The 19,119-nt window shown below is 41.5% G+C and overlaps 1 protein-coding gene across 1 annotated transcript in view; it reads right to left on the bottom strand.

Moving 5' to 3' along the window:
• The window catches only part of LOC146822649 (band 4.1-like protein 4B), a 1,026,350-nt gene that overhangs the window by 316,176 nt on the left and 691,055 nt on the right, over window positions 1–19,119 (bottom strand). The window contains exon 7 of the mRNA XM_085606258.1: window positions 16,339–16,522. Within this exon, the coding sequence (XP_085462384.1) occupies window positions 16,339–16,522 (184 nt within the window). The remainder of the gene's footprint in view (window positions 1–16,338; window positions 16,523–19,119) is intronic.

Genomic DNA, 19,119 nt, shown 5'->3' with positions numbered 1-19,119 from the left:
GATGTCAAGTGGCTGTTGGGTGAGTTGGGTCTTGGAGAGTCCTGGCATTCCAGGACTGCACCGTCCAAGCCTGCCTTGAAAAAATTGTACTGGAGATGGGTAATGGATTCTAGAAACTCCAATCCCAATTTAGGTAGATGTACTACTGAATTCCTATCAGTAAAGGAGGTGGCATCACTCGAGCCTTATCTCGATATTATTTCAAAATCTAGAGACAGGGCTTTATATTTTAAATTTAGGATAGGTGTGCTGCCCGTGCGTGAGTTAACTGCTGGATGGAACATACCAGTACAGACTACTCCTTTTTGCCCTTTTTGTGAGACCAGGATTGAGTCAGTTCCCCACCTCGTATTTGAATGTCCTGCGTACAAAGCTCCTCGCCTTAGATGGCTGAAACCCCTATGTAAAGAGCTTGGTACAAGACAGAGTAGCGAGGCCCTCCGTATTTTAAAATCTGACACACGCCCATTATTCGTCTGTGGTGTGGCGAAGTTCTTAAACTGGGCTTGGCTAATCCGTTCAAAAAGGCTTTTGTATGTTGTTTAATCATGGTTTTAAATATGGATTTTTATGTAATTTATTTATGCCATTCGTGAATAAGTGTTATCTTTATGAACTGGCTTATTATTTTTTTAAACAAATTAATTGTACTGCTTTTAAAGATATGTTTATATCGAAATTAAGCCAATTTGACTGACTGACTGACTTATATTAATCTTAACGAATATGCTATGAAATTTTTAAACTGTGATGTTTGTTTGTCAATCTTTTATGGTCTTTGGAACCGAATAAAGTTATTCTTGACTTGAGTACTGCAATATTTAATCACTTAAATATTATGTAGCAGCAGGGTGTAAATGAACTTATCTCACCATTTGAGTCATGCAAGATTAAGTCCATCTCTATCCATTATCATCACATCAGGATAACATTATGTTGGCAATCTTCCTAGTTTTAGGGCAGGTTGTAGAAACATACAAATGGCGTTTCTAACTGCAAAAGAACTGAGAAATCTAAAATATAAATACTCAGAGTGAGCTTGCGCAATAGCGGCACAATAAACCTTTTCCTCTCGGTCACATATAAGAGACAGAAAAACAAGATGTGGGAAGTTGTTTGTTTAGATAAGGCATCACAAGGACATACAGATAGATGGTTTAGTGAATATGTGTTTTTTTCGGGAAGCCCAACATCAATTTAATCTCAATCTTGTCAATAAATTACGGTACTGAGAATTCATAACAAAAGAAAGATAAGAGGATTGACCACATGGCACAGGAGGTGAGGCTAAATAGGTATTTACTGTGCTTTTTATATTGGTTCCTTTCCCATCTTATCTGTTCTCTTTTCGCTATAAAGAGCACTTTCAGTCTTAAATTAGAGTAAATTTCGCAGCTGCTAGGGTTTTCATACAAATCCTACGGGCCCATAGAGATAAAGGTCTGTCTAACAAAAGTTAACCAAGGGATGGTTACGGCACGATCAAGTTTTATGATATCCCTTATGATGTGCTAATTAAGTTGGACCGTATCTCTTTTCCAAATTGATATCCACGGCAGTAGCGGTATCACTAATGTAAGGCACTCCTAATTCCTTACGAACAATAAAGATGCTGCAAGTACCTGGAATTAACAGTAGCCTTTTAGTGAACCTATCCTCAATAATTTGTAGCTCTTCTACTTGTGTGGTTCCCCATATTGCAGCCCCATATGCGGCTATAGTGATGGTTTTTGCTAAGTAAACTTTAATCAATTCCTCGCTTGGTTTACTGCCCAAATATTTTGCGAATTTAAATAGGGTGCCTATGCTTTTTGTGATGACATTCGCCCTGTTTGACACAATCTCCGTCCATTTTAATTTTGATTCAAATATAATGCCTAGATAAAACAATTTTTCCACCCGTTCTATAGTTTCGCCCTCTAGAAACTTTTGGGTCCTTGTGAAGTGGGGGAGAGAGGGTTGTGCTAAACCCCCGCAAAATGTTATCAACCTCCCAGGCCTGGGTAGCCCCATTTTTCAAACTTCTATTCATTAAGCCCCCCTCTAAGTGAACAGGATAAAGTGTCAGAAGCTTTACCCTTAGAAGACTATGCTATGCCATCTGACTCCCATTTTGATTTAGCTGATGTCTCCTCAGCCTTGGATGCTATCAGCAGAGGCAGGGCACCTGAGTTAGACGGCATCCCAGCTGATATTTTCTTACAGGGGAGAGCCTATTGGTCCCAGTATAGCCTCCTATTATCTAATGCCATTGCTAGTGGTGCCTCCAGCCCATCCAATAACAGGCTGATCAGTTTGATTGACTGTATAACGGGGAGCCCCTTACAGCCATTACCACTGGGTGCTGAGGAGAGAGCAGCAGGGGACTCAATATCCCACCCTGCTACGCGGCCGCTGTCACTGCCGCCAACGCTGCTGTTCCACACCAGGAGGCGCATAAAAATAGCTCAGGGCTGCCGCAGCGTGGGAGCCCGTTACAGCCAGTACCACCAGCGCTGAGGAGAGAGATGCAGGGGGACTGAAAATCCAACCCTACTACGCGGCCGCTGTCACTGCCACCAACGCTGCTGTTCAGCACCAGGAGGAGAGCATAAATATAGCTCAGGGCTCCCACAGCGTGGGAGTCCATTACAGCCATTACCACCAGGCGCTTAGGAGAGAGAGGCAGGGGACTCAATATCCCACCCTGCTAGGCGGCCGCTGTCACTGCCGCCCACGCTGTTGTTCCGCACCAGAAGGCGCATAAATATAGCTCAGGGCTGCCGCAGCGCGGGAGCCTGTTACAGCCAGTACCACCGGCGCTGAGAAGAGAGAGGCAGGGGACTCAATATCCCACCCTGCTACGCGGCCGCTGTCACTGCCGCCAACGCTGCTCTTCTGCGCCAGGAGGCGCATAAATATAGCTCAGGGCTCCCGCAGCGTGGGACGTGCGCGGACGCGTCAGGGCCGCGCCAGGACGAAGCCTGGGCCAAGGGCAGACCCGTCCACGCCCGGAGGAGCCCAGAGGAGGCTGGGCCACTCCCTTAACATTTGATCCCCAGGAGGTAAGCTACTGAGATTCAGTTTATTTATTGCTATCCTATATTGTGGCTGGACAATGGGGTTTTTTTCTTATTTTTTTCTATTTTTTCTTTAGAGTTTTGTAAGCCAGCTCTGATGGTTGTTATCTTGTTGGTTAAAGTGATTGGGACCCCGGGGCCCAGGGACATTATTAGGGACAATATCTGAGGTTTTCATTGATACCATTGGCCGATCCTCTCTTGCTTCTCAGGTTAACTGCTTCCTGCATTAGTGCTGTCCAACAGTATCCTGTAACAATCATTAAACCAACCATGGGCAAGAGGAAGGCTGCTGAGGGGCCTACTGCTGCCACGAAAACAAAAAAAACAAAAAGTTCAGTCAAATCTGCTGGCATGAAGTGCGTAATTGACCAAATTGATAATTCAATCGTTGAATGCGAGGACTTGTTACATTTAGACACATCGGCATTGCGAAACACTCTAATCACCTTGGACTCCACCTCTTTGGGTACTCCCACTGTTCAGCCGCGTACACCGAGCATGTTTGGGACGACAGCCACACAACCTGTGGCTAAGGTTGTCACCCAGGGGAAGTCTCTCAGACTGGATGCACACGATTTATCCCCTCCTCTTGTAACAGCCGACATTGTTCATTGTAGCAATCGTTTTTTACCATTGTCCGACACAGCTGATGATGTAACTGTCTTTGACCCCTCTTACAATCTCCCTATGAAGAATGTGTTATCTGGACCTCCCAGCTCACACAAGTAGAGAGTGCATTGCTTTAATCAATGAAGTAAGAACAGAAGCGGGAGAATTCAAAACCGCCATATTTAGGTTGGCCTCAACAGTAGAGAAGCTTAAATGCACAAAAGACACTGACAGGTCAATTGGCCAGTATAGCAAGTCCAGCCAGACTGCTCAGGTTATGCAACAATCAGAAATACAACAGCCTATCCTTTTACACGATTTTCATCATTCACAGGGGTCTCATGAAGCACAAGAGGCAGAAAGCAGGAATTGTAGGTCCTTATCCCATCAATCTCACCTCCAGCACCCTCAGCACCTCCAGCAAAATACTAGGGCCAATCTTCAACATCAACATCAACGGAGCAATGGTGCTTTGAGTAACCCTAGTACATTCAATCTTTGTCAATTGCAGCAACTGAATCCCTTAAGGACTTTTAACTCCAAATGTAACTGAACTAGCAGAGGATGGAACAATATCCCCATCCCTTGCTCCAGAAATTGGCCAAATGATTTACAAACCAAAGTCGTTATGTTAAATGTACTATGCAAAGTTTGAACCTGAAGATTCGCTTATAAATAAATGTATCCATTGGATTAGGCACATCAGAGGCTGTCACTCGGTTATTCGAGATGACATCCTCCGTGCCCAAAGGAGCTCCCCCAAGAATTCAGCTTTCGATGTGATAGAACTCACACTAAAAGATGCTAGAATGGTTGACGATTTGGTGGCCCTAGATCTCAGGACAATCCCTCCAAATAAATCATCCATTAGATTTAAGTATTGCAGGCCTGGAGCTGATGTATTATAGGGTTGCAATCCAAGGGAGGGGTCCTTATCCCACTTACAAGATGAGGATTGACTCAGGAATACTACCAGCCTCTTACTCCCTACCCCTGTACCATCTCATGCAAAATGTAGCAGTATATGCATAGCAAAGCCAAACAAAATCACCCAAACCCAACCATCTTGTAGCAGTATAAGGGATGAAGCCAACTTTACTACTCCAGCATGTGGCCAAATAAGGAAATCAAAAGGTACTCTGCATTCCCACTGGACCACATGGCTTGTGAAAGTGATCTTACTCTTAAATCCTGGGGTGACAGTCATTCTACTGAACTGTCTCTTAGTAATCTGCTTTCGGTACCAAATACTGATGCACTATTTAACAATACCACTAGCATAGCCAAGGTCGCACCCCCGTTGCAACTTTACTCATCCACTCGACTGGCTTGTTTGATTAGTTGCAAAATTTCGCTATGTAACGTAGATACTCATGGGTGTCCATCAAAACTTAGTACAGAGGCAAATAATAACCTAACCTTAATCTCTTGGAATCTGGCAGAGATCCATTTCAAGCTTCACGATCCCGAATGGTATTCCTATATAGGCAAAAATGACATTTGCATTTTCCAGGAGACTTGGGCTGTAGATAGGGTCCATATAAATGGTTATTCCACATTTAGTGTGGAAGCCAATCCACCCAAAAAAACGGGCAGAGCCAGCGGGGGGCAGATAATTTTTGTGAGGAATACTCTAGCTTGCAAGTATAAGCAATTAACAATTAAATCTCAAGATATTCTGGGGATTCAGCTTGCTTTTCCGTTCGGCCTAAATTTGACCTTGTATAATGTCTATGCTAGGTCTGAGTCCTATAGCAACAAATCTCCAGTACTGTCTTTACTAGACGGCCTGGTAGGAGTATATCAAATTACCTTCAAAATTATAGTTGCTGGGGACTTCAATTCTTCTTTTGAACCTTCTCAACTACTACGCACTCTACTTGAGGAAGAGGACGAGTTGTGGAGCATACCTAGTCTGGCAGCTAGCAACCAGAGCCACCGTTTAACATCTGTTTCCCTGCAGATTGCAGCCTTGATTACAGGAAGGAGCCTGAGGGCATGCAACTGGAGAACCGTATCTGACTTAAACAGGCAGGCCACTTTCAAACAGGGTGCCAGCACTAGTGTTATCGATTATATTTTAGTTGATGTAAGAATCTGGTCTCTATTGGAGGAGATGATAATTGCTCAGAGGTTCGACAGCGTTCACAACCCTTTCCTGCTAAAAATGTCAGACACTGCCCTGGATAGGAATCCACCTAGTTGCATTTCTAGAGCAGAAGAGCCTCTTGTAACCAACAATTGCAGGAGAGTCTCCTGGCCTAAAGTCCGGGCTTGAGCAGCAGCTTGGACTGTGTACACTTCTTTGAATTAATTCCAATCCTATAGGTTCATAGGAAATTCTATGATGCCCTTCAAACAGCTTTCACTAAAAATAGCTCAGGTAGAAGGCCTGCTAGCATAACAGACAATAAATGGTTCAACAGCGAATGCAAGCTAACAAAGGGGGCACTACAATTAGCCGTCAAGGAGCATAGTCAGTCTGGGGTAGCTTTGGCACGCAAAAGATACAAAGTTGCACTTACCAAAGCCAAGCGCTAATTTGCAGACAAAAACTGGCAAGATCTGGTATTAGCTGCAAAAAGTAAACACAGTTGCTTGTTCTGGCACATTATCTCAAAAGGAAGTTTGGAGAATGCAAATACCCTTAGTTACCATATCCAGGTGGAGGTTTGGGTGGGACACTTTTCCAGACTATATTCCAAGGCAGGGGGTTCTGGCTGTAAAGATAGACCTATAGCCGATCAGACCACTGTTAACACCATCCCCATCACAAATAAGACTGGAACTGCACATGGATTTTTAGTTTAGATGATACCATGCCAGCAATTAACAGACTAAAGGGCGCTAAAGCCCCTGGTACGATCACATACCAGGGGACCTAAATAAATCAGAACGCACAATTTGGGCCCCGTATATAAACCTTTTGTCAAATTTTATATCTGCTGGTGGGGATACTCCGGCATCTTGGAGGGGAGCTGAGATAATCACCATACACAAAAAGGGAGATGTCTCTATCCCTTCCAATTTAAGACCCATCAGCCTGATCGACAATTTACAAAAGATCTTTGCCAGACAAGTTTTGGATACACTTCAAGTCTGGATAGAGAATAATTGCAATACTGTCTCCATATAAAGCAGGTTTTTGATCGGAAATTAGCACATGCGATCAGGCTTTCAGGTTTACCTAATTAACCAGGAAGTATGTGCTTCTAAGAAAACAGAAACTCTATGTAGCATTTGTCGATCTAAGAGCCGCATTTGATTTAGTACCTCATGAGTTGCTATGGCAAATAATGCTTGATCTAGGCGCCCCAGTCTATCTGGTAACCTTGATAGCTAGACTACATGAGGACAACTATTCCCAGGTCAGGTGGGAGAAAAATGGGGAATTAACATAGAGGAGCGTGGGGTGCACCAGGGGTGTGTGCTCACCCCACACTATTCTCTCGGTTTATTAATGACGTGGAGCGTAGACTGCTGGATTGCAAGAAAGATTCTCCCAACATGAATGGCGCGAAAGTCCCAATAATACTCTTCGCAGACAATTCTTTACTTATATCCACAACACCGATGGGTTTACAAATTTTAGTGGATACATTTTTAGATTTCTGCAGGGACAGGAGTTTGGAACTTAATGTTGCCAAAACAAAATATATGGTGTTTGGAAAAGTACGTGGGGGTTACACGAGGTTAGGATTGCATGTGAACCTCTGGAGCAGGTAAAAAACTTTGATTACCTTGGGATAAGATTAAGTGATTCATTTAGAGGTGAACAACAACTAGACAAGAGCTATCTTATCCTATGCCACAGGTCTCAATCAATACTGAGATTTCATAAACAGTCTTACACTCAATCTTTAACTCCAGCATTGGAAGTCTACCGTGCTAAAGCCCAAAGTGGCACTCTGTATGGAGCAGAGATATGGGGCCACAGCAATGTAAATAAATTAACGATCTGTGAATTTTTTTTGTCAGATCACTCATTTCGGTAACCACTACCACCCCACTGGTTCCCCTGTTTTGTGGTCTAGGGATGAAGAGAATAGGTGATACGGCCTCACTGAAACTTCTTATTTATTGGTTACGCATGTGGACAACTCCCCAGCTCTCTGACTACTGTGATTTTATGAGGGAGGTATTGATGACTAGCGGTGCCAAAAATTTACCGTGGTTCAAACATATCGAAGGTTGGTGTAAATCACTGAATATGTTGGATCTATGGGAACACCCATAGAAAGCAACCAGAGGAGACCTACCAAAAATGAAATCCAGGTATTGGGAGGTTGTGAGCGAGTGTTACGCTACTAGATCATCTAATGGCCGCTTAACAACGCTATTTTTAAATGCCATGCCCGCGATTTGAACCTTTCCTTGATCAAATCACACAACCACTTGCTAAAAGTTTATATGCTAGATTTAGATATGGCAACCTGCTCCTAAAGCAAGGAGGCTACTAGGATATTATCAGACCTATGTTCTGCCTGCGTCAGAACAAAAGAGACTGAAGAACACGTATTTTCCTTTTGTGTTAAATACCAACTGATACGCAGGAGGTGGATAAGACCACTCTGTTTAAACCTAGGAGCTAGGAAATAAAAGACAGCATATAGAATTCTAAAAACTGATACATCTGGGCCAATAGTCTTTGCTGTTAGTCGTTTTTTATTCTCCTTTTGGATTACTTGTCGCAAGTTTTTATCCTAGGTTGCACTAATTGCTAGTATCAGAAAACAAAACTTTGACTGTGATCTGTTGGCTAATGGAAATAATGAATTTGTGTACTGTTTATAAGCTCTTTTCTAATACTTTTGTATGTGGCGTGACTACTAACAGGAAGGTTGTCAATCAGAACCTCGTCTTTTTATGTTTTTAATGCACGTTTTTATCCCAGTCATTTTATTGTATATTTTAAACTCAGTCTCAGAAATTTATTTTATTGCAAAATAGTGAACCTTTTTATCTTTGTATACTTTGATAGTTTAAACTATACAACCGAATATTTCAAGACTGTATGAAAAATATTTTTGCAAGGCTGGTCTAGGGCAAGATAGAGGATTGGATAAGTTCATTTTATTCCCCATCCAGGACGGCTTCAGGAAAAGGATATCTACGATTGACCAGGTCTTTTGTTTTCTCTTCCTATATTGAAAGATTGTTGTGGTTGGCGGAGGCAGCTTGTATGTTGCCTTCGTTGACCTCAAATTGGCTGTTGGCCTGGTTCCTCAGAGTAGGCTATGGCAGGTGTTAGGTGATATGGGCATCCCCAGATATCTTTTGAGTTTAGTGATTCATCTACATGAGAGTAACTTTGCCCAGGTTAGTTGGGGAGCTCCGGGTCAAGTCACAGAACGATTCTCTTTCAATTAAAGTGTTTGCCAGGGCTGCTTCCTGGTGCCCACCTTGCTTTCTTTATATGTTAATGATGTTGTTCAACATCTATCCTCATTTTCAATTGATGGCTCAACTCTGGCTGGTCTAAAAACACCCATTCTGCTCTTCGCACATGACACTCTATTCATTTTTGAAAACTCTGACTGGTCTTCAGCACGCTCTATCCCACTTTGAGGAATTTTGCAATAGTTGAGGTTTGGAAATCAATTCTGTGAAAACTAAGCTTATGGTTTTAAATAAACATAGATCCTTTAGAGGTAGGCTTGAGTTGGGGGGATGCCCATTGAAATTATTGAGCCTTTTAGCTGTCTCTGGGTTACTCTATTTTCTAACTTAACATGGAAGTAAGTCCCAGGTGGAAATTGTGACCCTTAAACGTAGGCAAGTCACAGGCGCCATCTCTAAAGAACATAGTTGCTCATCCAGCAAACCTATTACACCAGTATTACAAACATAAAATGCCAAAGCAGTCGGTTCAGTCCTTTGTGGTTCAGAGCGGTAGGGTTTTACTAAGACAGATTAGCTAACTAGCTCTGAAAATAGATTCCTAAGAAACATGGCTCCATTACAGCAGAGCACCCTACTTAAGCTCCTGATAATGGACATAGGCAAGCAATTTTTGGCAGATAGAGCTAGACTCCGTCCACTGTTGTTCTGGAGGAGGTTATGGACCCAACTGGAATTAGCTCAGTATGTCATAGAGGCTGATAGATTCCGTAAGAATGTCTGGCTAAAGCGGGTCCAAAATGTATTATCAACTATAGGTCTTGGTGAGCTCTGGGACAATCCCCATTCTAACCCACTCACATCGGCCAAGATAATAAAGAAAGATTACTGGTTATGGGTAGCTGAAAAAATGGTTAGAGTAAGTATTAGCTGTCCCTTGACTGGAAATTTCTTTGATTTCAAATGCACCAACACCTTGGAATCTTATCAGGATGCCATCATGGTACCCCTGGACAGAAAATTACATTCCAAATTCAGCGTAGGATCCTTGCCTCTTAGATCATTTACCAAAGGCTGGGTCCCTGGAAGAAATGCATTGGGTCCCAGATGTAATATGTTTTATTTGCCTCTTCAGGGTATGCAGTTCCTCGCCAGACATGGATAAAACCGATTTGTAGGACATTGGGGACATGTAGAAATGCTATTGCCCTTAGAATTGTTACATCAGATCCTAGACTTATTTATGCATGTGCTGTAGCAAAGTTCCTGGCCAAAATGTGGTTCATTAGAGCAAGGGTGCTGTCTGCTATAGAAAACCTTTATGACACTCTGGCTGGTAAATCAATTGATATTATGAGCCACTACTTGTAGCTCTTTGAGATCCATTGGAATTTGGGGGAAATCCATTCTGTTGTATGTCTGTATCTAGAATATGTGATTGGTCTTGAACACCGAACCCTAGCTCATAGCAAAATATTTTGATACTAGTTTTATCTTGTTGCCCATTATTTTATTCGTTATCTTCTCGTATGCTGTGATGCATTGGCTCTCATACTTAAATGCTATTATTTTATGTAATATTTATATTATCACCACATTTTTATTGTTTTTTTATTGCATTTACAACATTATTGTCGAATAAGGCGTTATGATGAAGTTATCTTGAAGCCACTGCAAAAAAAACTTGTAATTAAGTGATTTTTGTAAGTACACAGGAGATTTTGCCTAATGATAATGGTGAAATTGGGAACAATTTTACCAAACTTTCTCCGGGTTTGCCAAACTCTAAAACACTGGGTTAATAAGGACAAGGGAACCTAATTGAAATGGTCAGGGACCTTGCGTATTAGTAGGTTAAAAACACAATTGTCCCTGAAAGGGAGAATACAAATAAACGGAGTCAATATAGACTCAGAATCAGTACTATATTAAAGCTGGACAGGGGTATTTTAATGATGCTTTCAGTTTGAAACACAAAATAAAGTGTCACACAGTCCTGCGTCCAATGCAAAGCATACAACATTTAACACAAACAAAAAACTCAGGCAGGGGAATAAGCTTGTGAACTATACAGAAGATACAACAAGCCAAAAGGAACAATGACACACTTACACTTAAATAGCAAATTGGATAGTGTTGCGGTGTACTATTAGTTGATGAAGGCTGGTGCTGATAATGGCTGGGACTGATGACACCAGTATGTGGTTCGTGAAGGACGAGTATTGGCTTACCATGTACAGGGAACATCAATAAGCTGTCTGAATGGGAAAACGTCTCAGATAGAGTGAGTTGGCCGGGGTGGCATAACTGGTCGATGTGGAGTGAAGGCAATCCTGTAAAGGGCTAGGGGTCCGTGAGTTCCAAGTGAAATTACAGAGGTGCAGGGGCAGGAGATGCAAAAAATGGCTGCTTGCCGTGCGTAGAACTGCAAATTTAATAATTATTTAACCGGAGCCTCAGTTGCGGGTCCAGTGTGGGGGCATGCCACGCTGAATAGTAGTGGCGAAACTGCCCAGGAGGAAAGCCGCGTTAGCGTCGTAACGGTACAAGGTCCTAGAGAGGGATGGGAAAGGGCATCAGCCGGGTGACTGCAACCGCGGGTAAAACAGAAAACGATAGGAGCCGAAGCTGCTTACCGTCTACAAAAGAGAATAGTCTGGCCGGCAGAAGCTCATCCAGCAGGACGACGGCTGGTAAGTTGAGAATTTAGAATTATACAATGCCTTTGTATTATTCTACATTCTCCACTTACGCAGCAGCTGGTTAATGCCATAATGCAAATTGCTGGTTACTAAATCACTCCTGTGGTGATCGCCATTCATTTTTGCAATGTACATGTTAGGCTTAATTAATCTCACAATTTGGAGTTTTTTTCATCATATGGTCACCAGATGCACCAACTAACTTGCAAATTCCTTATTTTCATATTCCGTCCTCTGCCTACTAATAATTGTGTACTTCCAGTTTAAGATGGCCACCTTATTCGTTTTTAACATGCAGAGCCTTGCGCAATGACCTTCTTTTTGTCATGCAATTCGTTTTCTTCTTTGACAGCAGTACCTCTACTTCACATCTGTGAGTCTCATTAGTATTACGGTCAATTCCAAGTCAGCACTAAACTTAATTGTTTATGTTTCATTCGTACAATGCTGAGTACGATTTTAATAATTTCAATTCAAGACAATTAAATTGCATTGACTGTATCAACCAGGTCACCTATTGTTTTGAAGGTGGTTCATTAATGCTCTTCTCTCTATCTATAACTATAGGTCTCTGTACCTCTACTATCCTACTTTAAGATGGCCACCACTTAATTGTAATTGAGCACTCGTATCCAGAGGAGCACACACTCTTCCAATCACGTGATGCGTCACATGACCTTTTAACCATGGTATTCTATGACGCCACGGCCGGTTTACGCACTCACCGAGTCACGTGTACAACTCAAATCACTAAGATAAGCACTGTCCTGCCTGCATGGTTTAGGTCATCCATTGTAGCATTCCACTGCGTAACCCTCTTCTCTTCCGCAGGTCATTGAACCAGCCATCCTCCTGCTGGACGCGCTACTGCCGGCCACACTATTCTCTTTTGTAGCTGGTAAGCTGCTTGGCTCCGCTCATTTTCTGTTTTACCGCGGTTGCAGTCACCCCGCTGACGCCCCTTTCCCATCCCTCTCTAGGACCTTGTACCATTCCTCTGCTAGCGCGGCTTTCCTTCTGGGCAGTCTCGCCACTGCCATTTAGTGCGGCATGCCCCCACACCGGACCGGCAACTGAGGCTCAGTTAAATAATTATTATTTGCGGCTCTACGCACGGTAAGCAGCCATTTTTTGCATCTCCTGCTCCTGCACCTCTGTCATTTTAATTGGAACTCAGGGGCCCCTTGCCCTTTACAGGACTGCCTTCACCCCACATCGACCGGTTACCCCATCCCGGCCAACTCACTCCATCTGAGATGCTCTCCCATTCAGACAGCTTACTGGTTTGCCCCGCACACGATAAGCGAATAGTCCTTCAGGAACCACATACTGGTGTCGTGCCATCAGACCCGGCCATTGTCAGCACCAGCCACCAACATGCTTAGCTCCTTAATATGCATGATCTCTCTGCCAGGTAGGGCTTAGAAGGTCCTTATCTCGCCTATCAGCATGTTTCTATCCAGTTTTCATATCACAGCTACGTCAACTACCACTTGCCATCTCATTATCCACTCCACCTCATTTTTTTAGGCTTTCCATCCTTCAACTTTCATCAAGCTTGTTTACCATATTTTAAGTTTGACTCCTGGCACACGACTTCGCCGTTTGGAATGCAGACCACTTGGTCATCACCGGCACTATGTTGTTCGCGTATCCTTAGAACATCTGATCTTTTTACTGTTTTTACTCCCCTTTTTTCCCCATTTTCCTCAATTGTTTTACAGGCAAATCTTCCTCGGGCATGTAATACAATATCCTGATGATGATCCCAGTACTTTCCTTACGGGATCGAAGCGTCGTCGACTAATAGTACACCGCAAACACTATCCAATTTGCTATTTAAGTGTAACGGTGTCATTGTTCATTTTGACTTGTTGTATCTTCTGTATAGTTCACAAGCTTATTCCCCAGCCTGAGATTTTTTGTTTATGTTATATGTTGTATGCTTTGCCTTGGACGCATGACTGTGTCCCACTTTATTTTGCATTTCAAACGGAAAGCATCATTAAAATAACCCTGTACGGCTGGACAGCTTTAATATAGTACTGATTCTGAGTCTATATTTACTCTGTTTATTTGTATTCTCCCTGTCAGGGACAATTGTGTTTATAACAAACTCTAAAACACCGCCATATTTTCAGTGGAGGATGGAGACAGCATTTTCACAATGGTTACATTTGCAGTTTGTGTACAGTGCTATCAACTCACAAGAACAAAATATAGAGGAGGAGGTATATGCAAAATTGTACCAGCTGCATAGATTTCAAGCCGTTCTCCTGTGATTTCTTATGACTGCCTTAAATAGTGAAAAATACATGCACTTCAATCATTACCATTTTTTGTGAATCGTGCCCTTAATTCTGTATTCACATGCACACAGTACATGCTCAAAAATGTGAAAAATAACAAAAAAAAAATCAATCCTTAATGTAGATAAATAGTAAATGCTGTGAAATGAAATATGGGAATCTCCACAACGAGCAAGCAAAAAAAGTACTTAACAAGCAAGTTTTGATATACTTTTAAGTAGCCTTCCTGAAACCTGAAGAAAGCAGACCCTTACACTTGTGTGGAAGGAATTTAGCAAAAGTAGTGAAATTATGTCTGAAAATTTTCAGCCACAATGTCTAGGGATCTGTGTGCTCAAGCCGGATAAAATAAGCATTATTGTGACGGATTTGAGAAAGCCCTGAGATCTGATGTTCTATTAAAATTTGATGAGTTCTTTTCAGAAATGTCCTGCACTAAACTGGGCTCCTCAAACCAGGAATTCATATTGCTCCTTATGCCATGAGGGCACAGGATACACCGCAGCAATAAATACCAGTAAAGCAGAGGCTCATCTGGAGTTGCTTGTTTTCCTTGTAAAAACTACCTCGCCAAACAACTCAGACCATACTGCTTTTCTGGGACGAGGTCAGAAATATCTGCACTTGTCTGGTCCCGTCTGTAACAATACAAGCGAGGCGGAATTTAACCCAGAGAACTTCGCATTGATTAAGAATGATTCAAAAGCTTCCATTCTTCCCTTTTTTCATTACCTAGCAACCTAGTAATTAAAAATAACAACAGCCAATTTGCAAATGTAAGTGCCCACTGTGTTGTTATATGAAAATATCTGTCAAAATTACCACTGAATTTCCCAGAACTCACCAGATACATATGGTAGACATTGTATTGGAAGAATGTGTGTCAGTGATCGACACCTTTACGGGCCATGAAGGTCTAGGAATTACTTTGCAGCAGAGCCCAACATACATAGTCGTACTATTTTCTGGTGAGTTATTGAGGACTATTCCAACTAGATACTGCTGCATAAGGAGGAAAGGTTGAACGTATTAATTCTATACTAGTTAAACAAACTGCATACCTTAAGCAGTTTTGGAAAAAAAAGGAAGCATTAACTTGAATGAGGCTTTATAGGGAACAATGATGAATTTATGTGAATGTTATTGAACTAGATTCCTGAGTGAGGGAGAACCTGTCATTTTAACTAGCTCCTTTGATGATTTTATCATACCTTGTTATAACGGCCATACCGGGGATATACATATCTGTTAGGGTGGACGTTAGAAAAATGAATATTGTAAATAGCTATTAGTATGGATTGTGCAATAGGGGGAAACTGTTTTATTGTTTTTAGCATTGTAATATTTCATTTGTTATCATATATTTTTATATTTATACTTTGTATACCTGTTGGAGCTGTTTAAAGGACTAAGGTCTAAATAAACAAATAATCAACTGACTGACTTAAGCAGTTATGTTAAAACTAATAGCAAATGCAAGAAAATCTTGCACTTGGACTAAGTACACATCCTGACCTTAGTTGCTTGACATAAGGTAAAATGTTTTAGATGTTCATTGAGAGGGCACTTTTTGTTGCAGTCCGATTACTGACAGTTTTTGCTTCTGTCGCGAATGGCATCCTATGCCATACTTTAACATATACTTAGTTTGTAGATGAATGGTTTATTCATCTACATCAGCTTACTCCGACTTCTTATGGCTTTCCTTCTTAAGTTTTGTTTGCCCTGCCCCTTGATTATTTCTTCTTTCCTATGGTTTGAATTGGATGAGTTGTATCCTTCCACTACTGACGCAAGGGAACTATTTTGAAACCTTTTTTCACATTCTTACTCAGACCCATGTCTGGTTAGAAATACTTCCCGCCCCCTCGAACCTCCTCACTTCCCATGTCTACTCCATATTTTTTTTTATTTTATTGGATTTTACAAGGAGGTGCTCATGCACCAGTGACCATCTTAGAATGGTTATGTATCATAAAGAAAAAGCATTTCATGATGGTCGCCTCTGCCTGTTCATGTGTGCACGTGGCTGATTACACTGGTGAATTTTAGTTTTAAGACTTTGAATGATTTTAAAGCAGACAAACATCTGTAAAGTCAATAAATCTGAACTTGCTTATTTCAGGTGAGAACAAATGACTTTCCTAATGCCTGCTGTCTGATATTTGACTTTATTAATGGTAACCCCAAAATCTAGAAACGGCACGTCTGTAAAAATCATGAACCTGTGCAGCATGGCCTGCCAACTGATTATGTGCCCTTAGCATTCACCCCACTATCTAACCTTTAATTACATTCCGCATCTCCTTGCTGTACCTTTTCGCTTGGGGACGGCTGGTTTTGCCTATCTGTTGAATGCAGCACTTCATTTCTTTGTGACCTCGGTGATGCTGCTTCAGCTTCTGCTGCCGCCACCGCCGCTGCTGCTGCTGCCTCTGCTGCGGCTTCAGCTGCTACTGCTGCCAGGGCCGGAGGTAGGTCATCTTCATCACTGTGATTACTGCGGGAAAACAATGTTTGAATGATAAGAACATTTAGTTGAATTCAGAAGGAAGAACAATATTTTATGGCATGATTGGGTGCAATTAGAAGCATAGAGGTATTCCAAATGGTAGAGACACATAGAAGAAATTTCAACAGCAACCTGGCAAAAGTTGTTTTATGAGTGATTGTTTTCATTTACTGGAAGTTTATTGGGAACCTTTTTTCGTAAAACGAACGGGTCCCCTAGATTAAGGATAAGAATACCCTGGCAGGGAAAAAACTATTTGGGAAAGCGAAAACACCAGGCACAGTGTATTTTACATCTAGTTGACATAAAAACTCTAGACTGAAAAAGGACACGTTATTCTAAAGATAAATTTGACCGATTTATTTTTTCATTAGAAGTATTAAAAAAATGTTTTTGGGTTAGATATTTTGTAGACAAAAATATAAATATATTTACAACATTAATACTGATTTATCAACCACATGTGTTATCTTCATATAACAATTGATACATTTCAAGGAATCTTTGTTATATATGACAAGAAACATGATTTTCATATATTCGAATCAGTTATCCATAATTTGACTATTTCATTTCAAACTCAACCAAGGAGAATTGATATTTAGAAACCATAAAACACAAATGACATAATACACAGAGAATGGCGGTTTGTTGGCAAACAAAGCGTTTCGACTAGGCCTTCCTCAGGACTCCGTCACAGTGGTTACTCGTGGGTGTCTAGAATGTGTTGTCCACTAGCAGATTTAGACCTATGGTATCTGAATCAGAGACGTATGATGGCTCTTTCTCCTTATTTGCCACTGAAAAGATCTTAGGCAATGCTGGACTAAATGCACCTCCTCAAAATATTAACACTGAATCTTCGTTCCACTATATGGTCCGATTCTTGCTGTCATTTGGTAGCCCAGTAAAATTTTCTCCGTTACGTAAATTATCACGACGAGCATTTCCCGCTAGTTTGAAGCCACAAAAATTCAACTTGGTTTTGTCTTTATCTGCGTGTGTTTGGTTGGTACTGGATATATTTTTTGTTTAGGCCATGCTCCTTTCTGGATGCGATACTGAGCATATGCTTGCTCGAATCTGTCCTGCCGGTCAAACAAAGGATAATTATGGAACGGAGAAAATAATACTTTCCCAAATAGTTTATTGGGAACCACCAGGAGAGAGAATATCAGGAATATTTTGCAGAACATACAACTGTGGGGAAAAAAGAGATTTTATGTTCCTTCATCACCCTCCTATGACATTATATTATGTACTTTATTCCTAGCACCATTATTTACTCGAAAATGACTGTAATCAAATCCAGTGATAAGCCATTTCTTTTTTATATAAATAAAGGTCACCATCTGCTCTGCATGCCTTCTCTCCACCGGTGTATCCATAAGTCTTAAACACTGTGTTGGTTTGAGAGATGTTTACCCATACACCATGTATTCAAACTATCATTGCTGTTTTCAAGACGCCATAGCTCAGCAAGTTAATTTTAGCAAGTTCTTGAGATTTGTGTGTGCTCTGTAGGTTGAAGTTTCAAAATCTGGCAAGATCAACTCAGTCTTTTATCCTTCTGAATTCAGGTACATGAGTAACAATGTTGACTAGATAATACAAATTCATATAAATATGTTCTAAGTAATGCATTCAGGATAAACATTCGTTATAAATGACATTAGAAATATCACACCTCAAAGTTACTTTGTGTTTTTTTGACCTAGTCACATTGTTTTCATAGATGTCTCTCCTTTTTACTAAACCTTTGGGCCAATGGAGCGAAAGAGGTGGAACAGATAGAAAGGTTTGGTTTGGTAGTACAAATATAAAAATTTTGATTTCCCTTCATTTGTTTATATTTGTTACTACCATAAAAACAAATGTGTACATTTGTATCTTGTTTCTCTTTCTTTCTGCCTCACACTCCCTGGGCAGACAACTCACAATGCACATGGCCTTTTGCTGTGTGCAGCAGAGATGGGGTGCAGGGTGCTACTTCCAGATGGGCGCTATGCTCCACCCTCCAATTGTCTTCAAACCCCGCTGCACATCTACAGCTGAGCACAATGGTGGATGAGGCACAGGACCTGCACCCCAACCTACATGAGTGTCTGATCCCCCCCCCCCGCAGCACATGGCCTTGGACCGTGCTCAGCATGGTGGGTCCTCTGACTAGGCCCTACCCCAACCCTTCATAGGATTCTGTATCTGGAAGGGAAGTGTAGTAGGAATCCCTTCCAAATAGCAAATCGGTACCTTGTTTGTCAATGTTTTGTGATCAAAATCCGGTCAGAAGACATTGAAAATGTACCCACATCTCAAAAGAAGTGGTAGCCCTTTTGTAAAAGAGAAGGGATCCCATTTGTGCATGTAAAAGAAAAAGTTTGAAGAGCAGGCAGTGGTCCTGTGGACGACTGCCAACTGCTAAGAATTTTTTTAAAAAAAGAAAACCTTTTTAAGCATCCCCATTGGCTGCATTAAAAAAAGTGTACTTTATTGTACATAAATCGCAGGCATAGTGGTGTACTGTCTTTGTGGCTGTCGCCCATCGTATTGAGTCACACTTTTTCAAGCTACCTAATCAATAATAA

Source organism: Triturus cristatus, chromosome 5_2 (assembly GCF_964204655.1).
Source record: "Triturus cristatus chromosome 5_2, aTriCri1.1, whole genome shotgun sequence".
Classification (NCBI taxonomy): domain Eukaryota; kingdom Metazoa; phylum Chordata; class Amphibia; order Caudata; family Salamandridae; genus Triturus; species Triturus cristatus.
This window is presented reverse-complemented; position numbering and strand designations above follow the sequence as displayed.